The sequence below is a fragment of the Marmota monax genome, unplaced genomic scaffold (genome assembly GCF_021218885.2).
Source record: "Marmota monax isolate L192 unplaced genomic scaffold, Marmota_monax_Labrador192_F-V1.1 WCK01_AAM20220418_F8-fsc00232, whole genome shotgun sequence".
Taxonomy (NCBI): Eukaryota; Metazoa; Chordata; class Mammalia; order Rodentia; family Sciuridae; genus Marmota; species Marmota monax.
The window spans coordinates 1,376,823-1,396,148 of NW_026695232.1; the positions used below are offsets into that span (position 1 = coordinate 1,376,823).

Below are 19,326 nucleotides of genomic sequence, written 5' to 3' on the forward strand. Positions count from 1 at the left end.
CTGCTGAGACCTGCTGGAGAGGAGCTACTGGAACAGACAGATGAAAAGCAAAACTGATGTGAACTAGATGCCAAAAGCTCGGGGAACCGACAGACCTGTATTCGGGTTTATAGCCCATAAACAGTAAAGCCTGACTCACCACATCTTACACTAGTTCTGCACTGGAGCAGGACCAGCAGGGGAAAAGGACCTCATGAGATGCACTCTGCCATAGCTTGGGACAGTGCTCGGGCACACCAGTGCCATTTCAGCACAAAGATTGACCAATGACATAGAGTGACAAATTTCTTTTGCCTATGAAGGACCTGGTTTTGTTTTGTTTTGCTTTAAATAACCTATCAACAAATCATAGCATTAAAAATAAATAATAAATCTACCCTCCTTTCCAAAAAAAGAGACAGTTGGACATCTTACAGTCACACACATGTCAACACACAGTCCTGTTTTTCTCATTTCACTGCATACCTGTGAAAACTTGATTCCTGGCCAGCACCTGCCCCCTGACTGGAGATCGGGGGGCTATTCATAGTCCTGAAATAACATTTGATGAATTATCCTGAAGTTTCCATTGTGAACAGCCTGTGTGCTGGCCTGTGGGGTCTTTTTGGAATATGGAGGCAACAGTGTGGGTAAGAGGTGTTATCTTTGTTCTCAGGTAGAAAAGATGGATTTTCAGGCTGTGTCATAATAAAGGGGATATAACCCTAAAAGGGGATATAGCAGGACTTTGAAGGAGATTTCAGCATTATCTTCTCAGGAAATGACAGAACAGGTAGATAGAAAATTAGTATGGATATAGTAGACATGATCGACTAACTGGAACTAATTAACATCCATGAGACATTTCACCCAACAGCTACAAATACTTTCTTTGCAAGTGCATGTGGTATGTTCACCAAGATCAACTATATGCAAGCCCATAAAACAAGTCTCAATAATTTTAAGAGAAACTGAAATTACATAGAATGTGTTCTCTGTCTAAAATGATTAAATTCAAAATTGATAACAGAAAGATCATCTGTAAAATTCAAAATGTTGGGAAATTAAATGAAACATTTCTAAGTAAACCACAGATCAAGGAAGAAATCACAAAGGAAATAGGAATGTTTTAAAAAATGAGACTACAACATGTCAAAAATTTGTGGTACGCAGCTACAACAGTGTTGAGAGGGCCATTCATATACCCTTAAAATATGTACATTGGAAACATTTTTTAAAGGTTGAATATCAAAGATCTAAGCTTCCACTTTACTAGGGTAGAAAAATAAGAGCAAATTAATCCCTAAATAAGGAACACAAGGTCCTTGAGTTCAATCCCAGCACCACACATATACACAAGATAAACAGAAGGAAAGAAACAGTCAATACCAAAAAAAGCACTAAAATAACAAACAAAAGAAAGGATCAGTGAAAGTAGGGGCATATCAACGCCAATATTTCTACTCTTCATGGAGTAAGTGTAGGTATACCACTTGGTAGCTTGTCATTGTTAATGAAGGCTGTCTGTACCGGGCAGAACTGGATATGTATAGGACTTAGGGTCTGCCCACCTGCTCAGGGCAATAAATCTTGCCCTAATGTGCTTATAGTTGCTCACCTGAAATCACCAGAGATGTGAGAGTCTTCCTAGAGCTTTCCCCAAACACTTTATAATCTCCTCTTCCCCTCCATCTCCTCTGTTCTGTCCATCTGGAGATCATCTGTCAAGTTTTGAATAACAGTTTTCATCTTTATCTCACAAAGATCAGACATGGGTTGCCTTTCCGTTCATGCAGACAGCTCCATAGCACATTATATGTTGTGCTTTTACAATATAGAACCACAGGAAGGCAGGGACCAGAAGGGAATCTTCAGTGTCCTCTAGTTCAATAATAGCCCACGCCAGTCCACACTTCCCATTTCTGCCAGAGTGGGACTGGCTGAGGCTACAAGAGAGGAATCCTCCACGTCTCCCTTGTGTTGGGAGAACATTCCACTGCAGAGAAACATTTCTCATCACTAACTATTTTCTGTTCTGAGGCCAGGTCCTTACCAGCAGAGGTTTCTTGGCCATGTGGCCTCAATCTTGTGGTTGATGAGAAAGTCGTAAGTTGTGAGGTTGGGAGGAACTCTTCCCAAGACTGGGAACATGTTTTCTGCCTACATTAGAATGACCCCCAAATCTGGGGGTGCTCGGGACCACTAGCTAATGTGTTTATGTATTTCCAGCTCAGTGGAGATGCCAGTCTAGTTGTTTCCAAGGTCCCTGGTGTATTTGGAAGTACATGTGTTGCTCCCTAGTGACCTCTGTGATGTGTGTGTGTGTGTGTGTGTGTGTGTGTTGTAATAGGGGACTCAGGTATTTTCAGCACAGGCTTCAGTCTTTCTTCTTTCCAGAATCTTTCCAGGGTAAGGTGCTATTTAAGCTGACATTCTTTTGCAAAATATATACATTCTGTTTATCTGGCATGTTCTGTTCCATTGTATTGTAAGCACACAGACCTTGGGGTTTTACTACAAGTCACTCCATGGGATTTTAGCTATTTCAGAGAGATGCTCTGAGACTTTGAGTACTCAGTTTACAAGATGAATTGCCCCTGCCACTGGCTTCTGGTTGCCCACCTCCCACCCGTGCTGGCTAGGCTTTTAGTCCTAAGAAAATCCTTGAGCTCTGTATGTGAAGAATTCCAGTGACCTAGAAAGCCAAAAGGAGAACAGTGATAAAGCCATCTCCTTATCACTTGGTTATCTTCCAGTCTAGTCTGTGATCTTCTTTTATCTACTTAGCTTGCCATGACTTAAAAGAAAATGCAATATAAAACAGGTCTTCTAAACACAAAGAAGCCATATGTATAGTTTGCCAATTAACAGAGAAATCGAGAATATCAAATGTTCCACTCAGGAATTGTAGATCTCCAGTTTTCTAAGTAAAATTAGAATCAGCCTCCCTTCATGTTACTGGCAGAAATGACTAAAATGTACATGAACAACATCAAAACTACTCGAGCATGATTGACACTTCCAAGGGTGTCCTGCAAGGTGTACAGAATTGCACACGCGCGCGCACACATACAGTAAACTGTTTTTTCCTTCCCACCTTCATTTGTGTCTGGCATCACAGTGACCACCTGAGATTCTGAATTGTTATATAAGTTCCTTGAGAGCTGGGACTTTGTGCTCTGCAATGCTTCGTTGCTATCACCAGCACGTAGTAGGTGCTTTATGGGTATGGAGTGAGTTTTCTAATTCTCCCTAAGCATCATTCCATTTTTTTTATTCTCATCAACCATCAGTTGATGGTTTCCTCTAAATTATCTGTATCATTAGATTTATTTCATTGACATCATTTTATTTTTTAAAATCCCAAGACACATATTTGGGCCTGAGGATGTCAGTCGCTTTCCCACCCATTGACAATAAACTTCACCTGTCCTTTCCTACTGCCCTCTGGTTTTGGGATCATATTGTCAAAAGCTATAGGGTATACAGGATAACCTCTGGCTGATGGGTAGTGATGTGAAGAACCTGCTGCAGGTGTTCTTCCAGACCCACCATGTGAGGCCAGCTTGTCCTCTTGGGCAAAAACCACAAGCGTCTGTGTGTGAACCTGCACCTTAGGAAAAAAAAAAAAAGTTCACCTTCAAGAATGGAGTGTGGAAGCACAGCTAATTTACTGCACAAAAACAGAATCAAGAACTGTTAGCTCTGGCAAAGTGATTCTTTGAGGAACAGCTTCCAAGGTAACAAGCCCCAAGTGAACTCATCCTAAAGAGAACTTGTTCTGAAGAATCTTGCCTCCACCAGCACAGCCAAACTAGCAGGTTGCAGCGAGGAAGAAATAAAGAGTCAACACACGCAGATCTTGAAGATAAAACATCTGGGGTCCGGTGGAGCGCTGCTCTCTAATGGAGAAGCAGGTCTAAAGAATTACACCAGCAATCTTTATTATATATGTCTCTAAATCAGATTAAAGACTATGCAAGCATTATTCTTTGTATTCATGAAAGTTACAGAGTTAGCAACAGTATGCAGCTGTTTCCTCAGTTACATTCTACAGTTGCAATGTGCAATGTTAGGAGCATTGTGCAGCTCTCAAGAAAGTCCATTGTTTAAAGTTACTAATTCGTGGGCAGATTCAGGAGCAGCGGAACTGGTGAACATTGTGGTTATCTTAGCAAGGAAGTTCCTTCTTTCCCAGGAGCTGCTGTGCCTTCGAATAAGGTCAAAGCTGATAAGACTCTAGCGTGGAGGACATCGCCATAGCAACTGGGCATCCTATGCCTTTGCACAGAAACTTTCCCAGTCACCAAGTATGCCATAGCCATGAAGTCTTCAGGGACCCCCAATCTGCAACACTAGTCTCCCAGTCACTGTCACTGCTCTCCACAGAATCTCTCTCCCCCAAAAAAGAACAGTGAAATATGCAAATCATTTTCAGTGGGGTTAAATTACTATTTCTTTCTAAAGGAATCAACCATCCACAACTAGCCGGAAAATCGTTACCAGTCGTTTGTCACTGTAGGTTCTTGTGAATGCATATCAAGGGTCTCTCTTCCTTGATGCTTTAACATGTGAGGGAAACAGTATCCATGTATACAAGCATCCTTCTGAGTTCTCACAAGCAAGCACGCGTGTGAGACAGAGCATGGGTACGTGCACATCTGCATACCCACATCCCCAGAGGTCAGCATTCCAATACACATTAGGAAGCCATTCATCTCATTGTGTCACAAAAGGAGTCACTCCCTCAGCATTGTGAAGAAGCTCCATGAGTTGATTTCATCATGGCAAAGATAACAAGCCTGCAGGGCTTGCCATGCATTACCCATGGCCCTGCAGAACAGCTGCTTCTGATTCTGAATAGAGTATGCCCTGCTTTCAAACAGCACCCTTTCATTCCAGGACAAATGATATGCTTCAGTTTTTTTTTTTTTTTTTGTGGGGGGGGTGGATTTTGGGGTTTTGGTTTTTTTTTAAATTCCTCTGCTGCTAGGAAGCAAAGCAAACCTCTGTATTACTATGCAAATAACACTCCGTTTCTGTTTCTTTAAAAGAAATTGGAAAGCTGGACAGCCAGATAACTGGGGTCATGGCCATGGGCCAGGAGAAGACTGTGCCGGGCTGATTTATGCTGGACAGTGGAATGATTTCCAGTGTGAAGACATCAATAACTTCATTTGCGAGAAAGACAGGGAGACAGGTAAGCAGTGGATGGGATTTATGAGGACACTGCAGAGCTCATGTCCTGTTTCAGGGACAGAGGTAGTGAGGGGAAGGACTCCAAATGCAGGCTCTTCAGTTAGGTTTTTGACCTGGTTCTGCTGCTAACAGTGGGTTAGATTATTAATCTTCAGGGAATAATAATAGGATCTTGTTCATTGGGTTGTTGTTAGGATTTACAGAAGGTAATAAATGTGCCAGATATATAGGAAGTACTCAATAAATGTCAGACCAACTGGCCCAGGTCAATAGCTTATAATATTGTCACTTAACTGTTCTTTAATATGGCACCAGTGTCACATCTGGATTGCGTACACATCCATCCATGTTAGACAACCAGTCAATTCCATGTATATTTATTGAGCATCTACTATAAGCCAGATGTTGTGCTACATAATGGAGGGATAGTGGTGCATCCCTTACAAAAGGTCATAAGCCAAAGAGGCCTTTGGAGATTTTCTTGACTTCAAAAGATACTTATCTAAAGCTTCATTTAATATGTTACCCTCTTCAGAATGGGGCATCAGTCAGGTATGGTGATTCACATCTATAATCCCAGCTACTTTGGAGACTGAGGCAAGAAGATCAAATGTTCCAGGCAAGCCTCAGCAACTTAGCAAAACCCAAGATCATCTAAGAATGAAAATCTTGGTTTTCTTTTCTTTTCTTTTCTTGTACTGGAAATTGAACTCAGCATTGCTAAACCAATGAGCTACATCCCCAGTCCTTTTTAATTTTTCTTTTGAAATGGGGATCTCACTAAATTTCTGAGGCTGGCCTCAAGCTTGTAATCCTTCTACCTCAGCCTCCCAAGTTACTGGGATTACAGAAGTGTGCCACTGTGCCCAGTTTCTTAGTTTTGTTCATCAGAACTATATTTTGTGGTGGGAGATCAAGGAAATGAGGAAGGAATGCTAATAAGTGTGGGATTTCTTTGGGGAATAATGAAAATATTTTCTACTAAGATTTGACTTTTTCTAATAGGAACAAATTTGTGAAAAACACTGAATTATAACACTTTAAATGGGTGAATTGTATGATGCATGAATTATATTTCAATAAAGCTGATATTTTTCAAAGTGGTTGACAAAACCCTCAGGTATATTTTGTTTTGATTAGTTTTGGGGTTCAAATTATCCATATAACCACTTAACAGTCCATTACTGGATACTTTCCATGTGTCAAATATTGTTCCCAGTGCTAGGGATCACGAAATACATAAGGAAGTACACCCTGGTAAATTGAGGGGAGAAACTTGAATATTTAAACGAGAGATTACAGTCAATGCCGACAATCCAGATTTGTAATTTGTGTAACTTATTTGGCCTTTTGAGATTTGAGGAAGGGTTGGGCTTCCCCCAGAATAGATCCCTTCAAAACAAAAGGGCCTGGGGATGTGGCTCAGTGGTAGAGCACTTGCCTAGCATGTATCAGGCCCTGGGTTTGATTTCCAGTAGTGTAATAAAAGAAAAGAAATTTAGCATTGACTTAATTTCTAGACTTTTTTCTAAAATAGAATGTTAAATGATGTGTTTTAGGATCTTTCCTAAAGATTTCTCCTTTAGGAAACATTAGCTTTATTCTGTAAGCAAAACTAACGTCCATCCTTATTTTTCTCTTCTAGTACTATCATCCGCATTATAATGGACTGTGATGTAATAACATGAACACATTTCCAGACAGTTTCTCAAAGGCAAAGGATGCTCCTTTCTCATTTCATCACCTTCTCACCAAGTTGGGGGAAGAGAAGCACTGAAAGCTAAGTACTGAAGAAAATTGACAACTAGTGTTTGCCATTACCCAAGGACTTGGGTACAAAAATGTTCCCCCAGTATGAGATGTCAATTTTCAGTGTGCAGATGGACTGAATTACACAGATTTTTCTCAGCCAATAACCATACATTTATACAAATGTTACCTTCCAACATGGAATGTTCCAATCAGAAAGACCATCATTGGTTGCCAAGCTACGGGAAGAACTTAAACATACACTGTGTGAACAGTACCTTACATTTCTAAAATCCCAAATGTAGGAAAAATACACAGACATACAGATATATAGACCAACTCTTAGTAATAATATGAAATATACTTAAAGAGCTTTTAAAACTTTGTATTTTTGTACAAAATATTTTGCCTTTTACAATTATTTTCCCTTTTATTGGCATTTTACCAATATAATACATGGAGCCAAAGAAAACAATAATGGTACTAATAAAACATCCTAGTTTTTTGTCAGATTTAATTCTACCTGATGGCAAATAATTTTTTTTTCAGTTGTGGTTTAAAAATATAATTAAATATATATGTATATATATATTTTTTAATGTATCATTTTTTCAGAACAGTGAATCTCTTGAAGTGTCTAGAAATATCCTTGCAGGTTTTTCTGGTGTAAATCAAGCCTGAGCACATACATGGCTCAGTCAAGCAGGCTCTGTCTTTAGCCCATCACCTGTCACCACCTTCGATGTGTGTCTGGCCAGCCCCAGAGGAAGTGGTCAATTTCGAATGTGCTTTGGCTTCATGTTGGTGGAGCAGGGGTGATGGAGAGGCATCTGCAGGGTAGGGAAGAGCCCCAGATCTGGATGTCTGGAAGGCCCTGTTTTATGGCTGATGTGGGAATACACATGGTATCAGGTCCACCCCAGAGCTGATACTCAACTGTCGAGAGTGTATGGTGTCACATCAGCCAAAGGCAGAGATACTGGAAAGATGGAACCCATTATATGCTACCTGGAACACTTGTCTGTCTTGAAGTCAGATTCCAAAAAACAATTCCAAGGCACATGCACGAGGAAATACAAAAATAAACTTCTGGCCTCCATCTTGAACTTTTACAAAGAACTTTTCCTCCAAAACCATCTTCCTTCCACTCCTTGACCTGCCTTTGAAAAGTCTACCATGAAAAGTGCTGAAATAGGGCACTGAGTATAACTGTTCTCAGAGGGAAGATTCCATCCAACAGATTCCCTCTCCCCACTCCCAGGGGTCTTCCCAGCAGTGCTGCTACCTAACCCAAATAAAATGGCGAAAGAATAAACAGTTTGACTTTCACACCTGCACCTGTGTTGCTTTGTCTCTGATCCCCATTTGTGCCACTTCACAGCTGGGAAAGACCATCTCCAGGCAAATTTATGCTCTGATATCCTGTCCAGATGACCTGGTCAGGCTTTCAGGACACTGTCTCATGAGCCTAAATTGTAGGAGCTTGTGACATGAGGCAGACACTGGGCTCCAAGACCTCTTCAGACTCAAGAACCATTTTTTTTTTTTTTTAGAAATATGGAAAAATTTTATTTCTGGAAATAGGAATGTGAACACTTTGGTCTTTAAGTGCCAGGCAATTTTATGTTAATACAATAGAACAAATAGAATTAGCCAATTTTTTAGAATCATTCATTCAACAGGATTCTGCTAGATGCTGAGGATACACTGGATAATGGATAATGATGAGTCAGTCATTTGTCTCTCAGCTTCATACCAGTCTTCTCTACCCTGAGGCTGTGAAACATCTTTCCCAGGACTGCCAAATGAAAAGAACTAGAAATCAAAAGTGGGAAGCATGTTGAAAAGTTATCTTTGTTTTTATTTATTTTTCCTGAGGCACTGGGGATTGAAACCAGGACTTTGAGTATGCTAGGAAAGAGCTTTACTACTGAATTATATCCTGGGACACTGGTCCTTTTCAGCCTTCAGACTCAAACTGAAACTTTAGTTTTCAGACTGGAACTCACACCACTGGCTTATTCACCTGAGTCTCCAATTTGTTACAATAAACATACACAATTAGATACACACATACCTGTATTCTATTTCTCTGCAGATCCTAATGTGTATCTAGGAAGTTTGGAAATCATGCAATGCATTTTTTTCCCCCTGATACTGGCAATCAGACCCAAGGGTACTTTATCACTAAGCTACATCTCTACCCCTTTTCATTTTTTAAAAATTTATTTCTTACATACATGACAATAGTGGAATGCATTACACTCATAATTATCCATTCACGGCACAATTTTTCATAACTCTATATATATGTTCACGCCAAATTATGCCATTATACATGAGCTCTCTTACTTTTTTGCATTATAATTCTTAATACACCTTTATACCACATTTTATCATATCTCAGTGACTCAAAGTGGGGTAGGAAGGGAGAGCATGGGAGGAAGATTACCTCTAGATAGGGAATAGGGGTGGGAGGGAAAGGGAGGGAGAAGGGGAATACAAGGAGGGTGGAAGGAGACAGTCATCATTATACAAAATACATGTATGAAGATGTGAATTTGGTGTCAACATACCTCATATACAAACAGAGATATGATCAAGAACCATTTTAGATTAAACTCAGTCCTCTTTTTTTGAATGCTACTCCTATTTTTCAAATGTTAATTAAGTTTTTTCTTCGGAAGAGTGCATGAGCCCCTGGGTTTGATCTCTAGTCCTACAAAAGAGAAAGAGAGAAAAGTTGGAATTAACTATTTGATGCCATCACCAAAATAGAGTCATGCCAGCTTCCACAGCTGCAGTTATTCCTCTCCCAGTTTAATAATGACTTACCGAGTGCTTAGTATTTGTCAGGCACTGTACCATAGGCCTCGATCAATCACTGTGTCCCCTAATCCTCCCGACAGCCTCATGAAGTGGCCCTGTTAACACGCCCCATTTCACAGGCACCGGGGCTCCATGTGGGGACATGGTTTGCTAGGTCACACCATCATCACTATGCACAGGAGTCAGGATTCAGATCCAAGCATTGAAAAATGTTTTCAATTCCTTTGGAACCAGTGTCCTTTATAACACACCGAATAAAATCAGATGAATACCATGCATGATGAGGCACTTCATGGACTTCTCTCTGTGCATGCTATTTACCTATCAGGTTTCTATGAACTCCACAACAATATACTCTTGGAAAAGAGAGTTTTTTAGTAAAACAGGATGTCGTCTTCAGGCACCTGACATGTACTATGAGACGATGGAAAGTGTTTTTCTCTTTAAATGGCTCCTGAAAAATGCAAGCAGGGCTGGGGTTGTGGTTTAATGGAAGAGCACTTAGCTCACATGTATGAGGCACTGGGTTTGATTCTCAGCATCACATATAAGTAAATGAATAAAATAAAGGTCCATCAACAACTAAAAAAATTTTTTTAAAAAAAGATGCAAACATTATCAAGACAAAAACAAACAAACAAAAAACACCACTTTCTTCTCTTTGATGATCATTGCTCATCAGCTCCCCACCTCCGGTCCTTCCAGTGGGTAGCAGTTAGGGTTTATGCTGAAGCACACAAATAGTAGTAGCTGCTCCTATGAGAAACAACAACAAATGTTTAAGAAGTGGGTAGATGGAAACTGGCTAAATACACCAGGCTTGCAAAATATGCTCAGACTGGTTTTGAATTCCTGGCCTCAAGTGATCCTCCTGCCTCAGCCTCCATAGTATCCGGAACTATATGCATTGCACCACTGTGCCTTAGTTATCCATTCTTATGTCCCCAAATACAAGTCTATCCTCCCCTCCTCCCCTGCTAAAGACCTGAATAATCCCAGTTCCCTGAAAATGCACAGGCAGGGATAATGAGTCCATGGGTTCCCAAGTCCTTCTGTGCCTTCCTCTCCAGCTGCAGCCAACCCTCCTCTGCCACATACTAGACTGTCACACCATGCTATCTGCACCTTCCACCATATTCTATCTTACCTCTGTGGTCTACCTGGAATCTCCTGCCTTTTATACCTGGAAAGTACCAGCTTCAAGACTTGGTTCAAGGATCACCTTTTTGTGGGAATCCTCTCCCAACAAGCTTGCCCTGAAGGAAGGATAGATTCTTCCCTCCTTCCAAAGGGTTGCGCCAAATGCTCTGAGAAACTCCTTCCCTTGATGAGACGACCTTCGGATTAGTTGAAAGGCTTAAAAGTTAACTGAACTAGGAAAAAAGTGCATGTTGCTGATCAGTTATGAAATCTTAAAAGAACTGAAGGAGAGAAATCAAGCAAGAGAAATAAAGAAATTCATGCTCTAACGATTGGTTTTCTGTATATCAAGCATGTAAGTCATTCCTCAGTGTCCATGGAGGATTGGTTCCCAGAACTCTGCAGATACCAGTCTCCGAGGATGCCCAAGTTCCTTACATGAAATGATGTAGGATTTTCCCATGCTCCCATATACTTTAAATCATCTCTAGATTACTTATAATACCTAATGTAAATGCTATACATATTTGTTATGCTTTATTGTTTAGAGGATAATTTTTCTTAAAAAATGTACATGTTCAATATAGACATAATTTCTTTATCTTGAATATTTCAATCCACAATTGGTTGGTTGAATCCACAGAAGTGGAACCTGGATACTGAGGGCAGACTACATCAAAATGAATGGAAAACTCCAGGCTGGGGTTGTGGCTCAGTGGTAGGGTGCTCGCCTAGTGTGGATGAGGCACTAGGTTCGATCCTCAGCACCACATAAAAATAAGGGCATTAAGTCCACCTATGACTAAAAAAATTGTTCTTAAAAAATGAATAGAAAACAATAAAAATAATCATATGATGTACCAGATTCATCCTCCTTACCAAAAATACAGTCTGGAGTCAAGGAAAAGCTTTAGAACCCTAGTATAGTTATTATCATTGCTATCTCCTCCTCCTCCTCCTCCTCCTCCTCCTCCTCCTCCTCCTCCTCCTCCTCCTCATCCTCCCCACCCTCCTCATCCTTTTTTCCTGGTTCTTTTTAGTTATACATGACACTGGAATTCATTTTGATGTAATTTACAAGTGTGGAATATATCTTATTCTCATTGGGACTCCATTCTTATGGATGTACATCATAGTGGGATTCACTATGGTGTGTTCATATATGTACATAGGAAAACCACTGTCTTTCTTTTTCCTATTCCCCATTCCTTCCCTCATTCCCCTTTGTCTAACCTACTGAATATCTATTCTTACCCTCTCCCACTTTTTTTGGGGCTAGCTTCCACATATAGTATGATGGGATATCTCATTTCTTACCATCATACTCAACATCTTTAAAGTACAGGCAAACTTTCCATTCTTTCTAAGAAGCTATTTCTCCATACAATTATTTCGTCTTCCTGGGAAGAATCCCTTAATGGTGTGGCATCATATTTATTTTCTAAATCACAAAGCTGATGGTGTCATCCACCGTGCTCCTCCCCTACAGACCCTTGTTCCAGTTGGTCTGGGCTTGCCTAGGTTACACCAGATGGAAAGCAGGCTTAAAGAAACCAACTCTAATTCCCAGAGGTTTCCCCTGGACTTTGCTTTTGCCAGTCAATGAGGGTATGAATGGATCTCCCAATCCAGCCCAGCCTGCCATAGCCAGGATTAGATCCCAGCCTCCATTTCCTCCATTTTCCTTATTAGCCTCAAGTTTGCAAAGCAGAGATCACTGCAATTTGGGTGGCGTCGGCTGCCAGGGCTGCGGCTTTTTCCAACAATTCATCCAGACAGGTCATTAAATGAGCTTAACCAAAGGGTCTTGATTAAACCCCTTGGGCCAGGGATGGAGAATTGTATTTTGGCCAGTCTTCCAATATTTGCTGCCAGAACTTGCTGTATTCTTTAGCCATAATTCTTAGTGCCCCACTAAATCACTGCTGGAAGCGGCAGGGAGTTTTAAGATTCTTAAAAATCAATTCCTTTGCCATGAAGCCAAAGAGCTGATCCAAGATTGACAAGAACAAGAACCCAGTGCTAGCTCTATAATAGCTATAACAGCATCCACTGTAGGTTAGGAATTTGACACATATTATCTCCAACCCTTACTTGAAGAAACTAAAGATCAGATGGGCTAAGTAATTATCCCAAGAACTGGGGGCGGAACCCAGTGTCCCTTCACCTCCGTTCTGTCATGCTGTCTCCCATGCTTTGACTCTGACCTTACTGGCAGCCTGAGCTTTTGGATTGTACTTGCTTCTCTTGGTCTTAAGAAATTCAGCTGAGGCATCAAGACTACCTTCTCTTTCTAATAGAACCAAGGAAATGAGGTAGGAATCCTGATTTGCAGACTTCCAATAAGAGCACTAGACTAATAATCCCTTTACTGCCAATGAGCAAAGAAGCAAAGGTCAATATGGTTTCCACTGTCCTGGATGTCAACAGAGGTCCAGATGGAGAAATCACTGTAGTTTCTCAGGTAACTGAGCCTCTCAGAATTCTCTAGATTAATTAGTGTTGAATGAATGGAGCAAGGGTTGTGGAGACGAAGAGGCCCAGTTTTGAATCCTGTCTTCTTTCTAGTCATTGGATGTACTTAGATAAGTGGCAAACAACTCTCTCCCCTTTCCTCTTCCCCCAGCCTCCAAATCACATAGAGGGCAAGCCCTACCATTGCTTGTCTTGCTCTCATAAGAGACTTTGCTTTGGCAATGATTTCACCAAGAATATTCCCTTGCAAAATACTGGGGAAGTGTGACATGGAAAAGAAAAACTAAAATCATGGTATCTCTGCTCCTTTAGACCTGGGGAAAAAAGAAGTTGTACCTCTTTCTATGTTATCCCTTTCTAATCAGAGTAAAGGTTCCCATCAATTTGTATCAGTTATAGATTTGGCTGCTGAAATGAAGACCCTGAAATAACAGCAAACTAAGTAAGATGAAGGCTTCTTTCTCTTGCACCTAACTATAAGTCATAGCAGCCCAGGAGAGCCACACTCCTGTCATCTTGTGGCTCTCTCATCCTTTGCCTATAAAGGTCCAGCGGGGATCAGTACCACATCCACAGTCCATGCAATAGGTTCAAGTGAGAGGCAGAAATGAAATTTCCCCTTTAAGGGCAGAAATCATTTCTACTACATCGACATCATTTCTACTCAAATCTCTTTAGGCAGAATCTAGTCAAATAACCTCACCTCGTTAGTTGCAAGGGAGGCTGGGAAATGTAGTCTTTAGTTGGGAAATACAACCATGTGCCAAATTAAAAATTCCATTACTATAAAGGGAAGGAAGAAAGGAAACAGGTGGGAGAGAAGTGTAAATAGTAGTTGCTCCATGGAGAGTGGCCCACAGGAAAACCCTTACCTTCCTATGAAGGAAGAGGCCCATGGGTGACTGGAGACTTGGGAGAAAGTATCTTAGAAGAGAGGTTACATAAGATGTGCCTTGAAAGAGGAGTTGTGTTTGAACTCATGAAAGAGGGGACACACTTTTGGGCAGGGCAGAGATCTCCCCTTTGCCTTCCTATGAAGACTTTAACTGAAATGACTGCCTCTCATTCTTCATGCCTCACATATCCACCCCCTTTGCCATGAGATCTGACAATTCCCCATCTCCATGGGAGGAGAGAACTTCCCTGCCCCTTAGCACTGCCATGCAATGTGCTTTGGATGTGATATAACCAAAGACTTAAAATGCACAAGGTGTAATTGGGTTTGTGCTCTTGCACACCTGCCTTCACCAGGAGACGTGCTTCACCTGGGGAGCTGCTGCTCCTGCAGTCTGCCTCCTACGACAAAGGTGCCCCAGCCAGAACAGATTTGCGGTGAGAAGCAGAGCTGGCCCAAGCTTCAGAACCTGCGGCAGAGGCACTCAGCCAAACTCAGCTGAGATCAGCCAACCCACAGACCTGTGAGAGAAAATGCTTCATGTTATATATACATTTCACTGGGATTTGGGGGTGGTTCATTACACAGCATTATTAGGGCAATAACTAACTGATATGTTCCTGGGTCCTAACCCAGGAGCTGTTCATCTGGTTATTTACTATTTTTCTCTCCAGATCCCTTCATCCTGTTTCACCACTCTCTTGGCTTTGGGAGGTGGATCTTTATGAATTCCCTGGGTGTCTGGCTTCCAGGTGGGTTTGGACAATGAGAGGCACTGCAGGAGAGAGAGAATAGAGTTGGAGTATTTATTTCTCTGCATTCCCACCTGGAGGACACCAGGGATTGGTTTCATCCTTCTACCAAAGGCCACAACTCCTGTTAGGTGGCCCAGCTTCCTCTCTGGGTCCAGAAGTAGTGACTTCCTCTTGGCCCTAGTAATGCTTACAGCTGCCACTAGTCCAAGATTCTGCACTTGGTTTTCCCTAAAGCCTGCCTACATGTTTTTCAATCACCCCTTGATTTCAGTCACCCCTCAAAACTCACCTTGATTTCCCAGCTTGAGATGCCATCTTTTTCTTGTTGGATTGACATCCCACATACACTTACACCCACCTCCATGGCCCCAGGGCCTTTGCTCATCTTATCCCTGATCTCTGCCCTGCCAAAAAGTGTGTCCCCTCTTTCATGAGTTCAAACACAACTCCTCTTTAAAGGCACATCTTATGTCACCTCTCTTCTAAGATACTTTCTCCCAAGTCTCCAGTCACCCATGGACCTCTTCTGAAGCTCCCAACCTGTGTCATATTATCAAACTTTGTTTCATACTAAAACACAGCAGTCTATAACCTGTGCTCTGGGGCACCCCCAGGGACTCTGTGAAGGGGTCCCAGTAGTGGGGAGGGGAATGTTTGCAGGGCAGGTGGAATTTCACTTTCTAGAATGACTAAATATCTTATGTGTGATTTCATTTAAAGTTCACTGTTTTTAAAAAGTTTGAACATTTCGATGCAATACAGTAGCCTTTCATTCATATAAATGGTATCTAACCAAAATCAATAAGATGAATTTAAACATATCCAAAATCAGGGAATTTATGGTCTCCCTTTGTTAGAGGGCACATAACAGTGGCAGATGGATGGTGGACAGATGGAAGGACAGAAGGACGGATGCATGGGTAGATGGGCAGGCTTTGGTTCTCATCCTAAGTAGTTTCTCCCTGGGCTCTACCCACTCCTCATGGCCTGTAGGAACATGTCTTTTTTACTTCTACACAAATCCTGCTCTCTCCCAGCATCTCTCCTGGCACTTCAACCTAATTTCAAAGGGCCAACTAAAGGGGACAGGTCAGAAGAGAAGTGGGACAAGCTGGCTAGACCCAACCCAGTATGAAATTCCAGATCCCATGCACTGAGACTTGTATAAGAGAAACAGCATCCAAGTCTAATGCTGTGGAAACCCTACTCAACACCCTCAGTGAACTAGCAAATGTGTTCTAAAGATCTATAATTTCCACCCCATCCCAAATTTTTCCATCTCCAACTTCACGCTATGATGCTCCTAGACAGTAAGATGAATAAACTAATAATGTTCTCTTGTTTAATCTGCAAATGCAATGACCAGGTATATGTGCTATAATGTTCACACTGCCTGGTTTCTGAGAGTGACAATAACCTTCTGTAAATAACTAAATAACTCTTTGCTGTGTCTCCTTTGGACAAAACCATGTGAAAAGGCACTGGATTTTTCTGCCCTCTAAATGTACAACTTGCGGTTCATTTATAAAAATAATCTGGATTTCAAGTCCTATAAGACCCCACTTAGATATTGCAAAGAGGGAACCATTTACACCTCTTTTGACATTATCCCTACAATGTCACTGGGTGAAGGGGACTGAGAGTCCTGAACAACAGGCACAAGAAGAATGGCCAGAACAGACCTGGTGTTCTTTATAAAAAAAACAGTCTTAGAATGACGAATGGATGGATGGCATGAGGGAGATGGAGAGACAGCCAGGAGAACAGCTGGTATTTTTCCACCCAGAGTTCTTTTGGACAAGTCCATCTTTCAGGGGAAAAAACCACTGTGCTCTAACTCCACTTGAGCCCTCCCTCCCCCGTGACAGGTTGGAGGTGCTGATTGCACTGCACACAGTCTGCTTAAGGTGCAAAACAATCACCTGTGTAAGGTCATTTGTGCTCACTTGTCAACTCTGTGGCCATAATGTTGGGAAATAATAGAGCCCTAAAAATTACCTTTCTCTGTTTTTAATTTCCATCCCAGGCCACAAGAGCCTATGCATTTTATTTTCCAGAGTCTGTGGTAAGAATTGGCACTTTGGTCAATTGGCCCTGGCATTGGGACGGCTGCTTTCCTCCTCCTATGGGGACAATTTTCCTCCCTGTGTGATTCCGTTTCCAGTGGACACTCTGGAACAACGGCTACCTGGTGAAACGAGGGGAAGCCAGGAACTCAATGTATTGGGTTGATACAGGTTGAAAATGACCCCCCACTCAGCAGAACAGGCTGATCCTGATAATGACATGAAGCCCCCATGAGAAGGCACCTAGCACCAATGAAACACAGGAGAGGTGGGCCAGCTGCTGCCACCTCCCCTATATGAACATCTGGATGAGCCCTGGAATCTTATCCCTATGAGTCCAGATCCCCTTGATGTGCCTGAGAAACTATCTCATACTAAGGGATTCTGGGTATTATTCCTCAATAAGAAAATTCTACATCTTATAAGAAAAAGAAACAATTCCCAAGAGAGGCTCTTAAAAGATAAGGTCTAAGCCTTAAACTTCACCTTCTCTTAGGACCCCAGCTGATGGAGCCTTGTTGTCACCACAGGTGAGAAGGAGAGTCCTGCCCTTCAACTCTCACACCCAAGTACAGAGCAAATAAATCCCTTCCTTCTATTCTCTGAGGCACAGCCGAGCTAAAGTTAGATCATAAGGTTTCTTCTGACTGAGTACAAGCCATTCTTGGAGGACCCCAGGAAAAAGGTCAGACCTGCCCTCCTGTCTCCTAGCAACAGGTGGTCTCCAGATCCACCTTCAAAGCCCCCCACCTGGGAGTACCTCTTCTGCATCTAGTCCTGGAACTGATCTCGCCACCTGTCTAGGCCCATGTTTCCACTCTGAGAACACACCTGTCTCAGGTTATGAACATGAAGACAGGCCTCGGCCTTTAGGCAAGATTCCAGCCTCTCCCTGCTGAGACCTGCACCTGAGTACTTGTCCCCAGAACCAACTCTTTGTCCCACTGCAAGGCCACCATCCTACCACTTCCTCCCGGAATGTGATGCTTCAAGGAGTCCCCCCTTTCATGTTCAAACTCTTCCTTGCTACTTGTTCCCTCCTCTCCCTTCAGTTTATTTAATTTCAAATAAATAAATAAAACAAAGGAAAGAAAAGAAAAATATAAAATATGCATTTTCTTCTCCCTCCTTGAAATGCCACCCTCTCTTCCCACTTCAGGTCACCAACACACTTCTTGAAAGAATGGGGCAGACCTACTGCTGCCCACTCCCCTCCACTTCTCACTTGCTCACCTCTTACAGATCTGGCTCCCACTCTCCTCGTGAAAAAGTCTTCCAGGGTCATCCATGACCTGCCTGAGTTTCTGTGGGAATTATATTAGAAAATGCAGGTGAGATGCCTACTTAAAACCCAGGATGTGGGCTGGGGCTGTGGCTCAGTGGCAGAGTGCTTGCCTAGCACATGCAAGGACCTGGGTTCAATCCTCAGCACCACATAAAAATAAATAAATAAAGGTATTGTGTCAAACTTAAAAAAAAAACATCATCCAGGAGGTGACCTGTGTAAGTGCTCCTAGGTGTTATGACCACACTGAGATCCCACACTGGCTTCACTTCCTTCTCAACACACTGACCTCTCCCCACAGTGATGCTCCCAAGGACAGGGCCACCTGCACTCACAGAAAGAGCCCAAGTGTTTAGGAATGACTCCTCAGAACTCCAGGTGTGTGTCAAATGGCATTTTCCACATGAATTCATTGATGGACCAGGCAGGGGCCAGCACAAGGAGACAGAAGCAAACAGCTGCAGATACAAGTCTGCCATTTATTCTTGACACCCATCCATAGCACACATCCCCTCTTTCTTCTAACTCTCTCTCTTCTTTTTGGTATACTGAGGCATCAAGAGCTCCTTAGTCACTTACACTGACTCATTACTTTCCTCTACTCAGGGTCTCGGTCTGTTTTCTGTTGCTACAACACAACACATAAGTTGGATAGTGTAGTTTGGATCTCAAGTTGGATAGTGTAGTTTGGATCTTTTGGTCTCCCAGAGGCCAGTGTGTTAAAGGTTTAGTCACCAGCTATCAAGAGGTAGTGAAATCTTTAAGAGGTGGGGCCTAGTAGGAGATCTTCCAGTCACTGGGGACATTCTCATGAAGAGACTGTGGGACCCCAGGCTCCCCTTCTTCCTCTCTTTCCCTTCCTGGCCATGAAGTGAGAAAAATGACCTTTTCTGTAGAAATTCCATGATGTGCTGCCATAGACTCAAAAGCAATGTGGCCAATTGATCATGGACT

At 42.1% G+C, this 19,326-nt stretch overlaps 1 protein-coding gene across 1 annotated transcript in view; it reads left to right on the forward strand.

Moving 5' to 3' along the window:
- Positions 1 to 8,256, forward strand: part of Colec12 (collectin subfamily member 12) — a 186,654-nt gene extending 178,398 nt beyond the window's left edge. The window contains exons 9-10 of the mRNA XM_046438542.2: positions 5,034 to 5,179; positions 6,824 to 8,256. Coding sequence (XP_046294498.1) covers positions 5,034 to 5,179; positions 6,824 to 6,843 — 166 coding nt within the window. The 3' untranslated portion in view covers positions 6,844 to 8,256. The remainder of the gene's footprint in view (positions 1 to 5,033; positions 5,180 to 6,823) is intronic.
- The last annotated feature ends 11,070 nt before the right edge of the window (positions 8,257 to 19,326 follow it).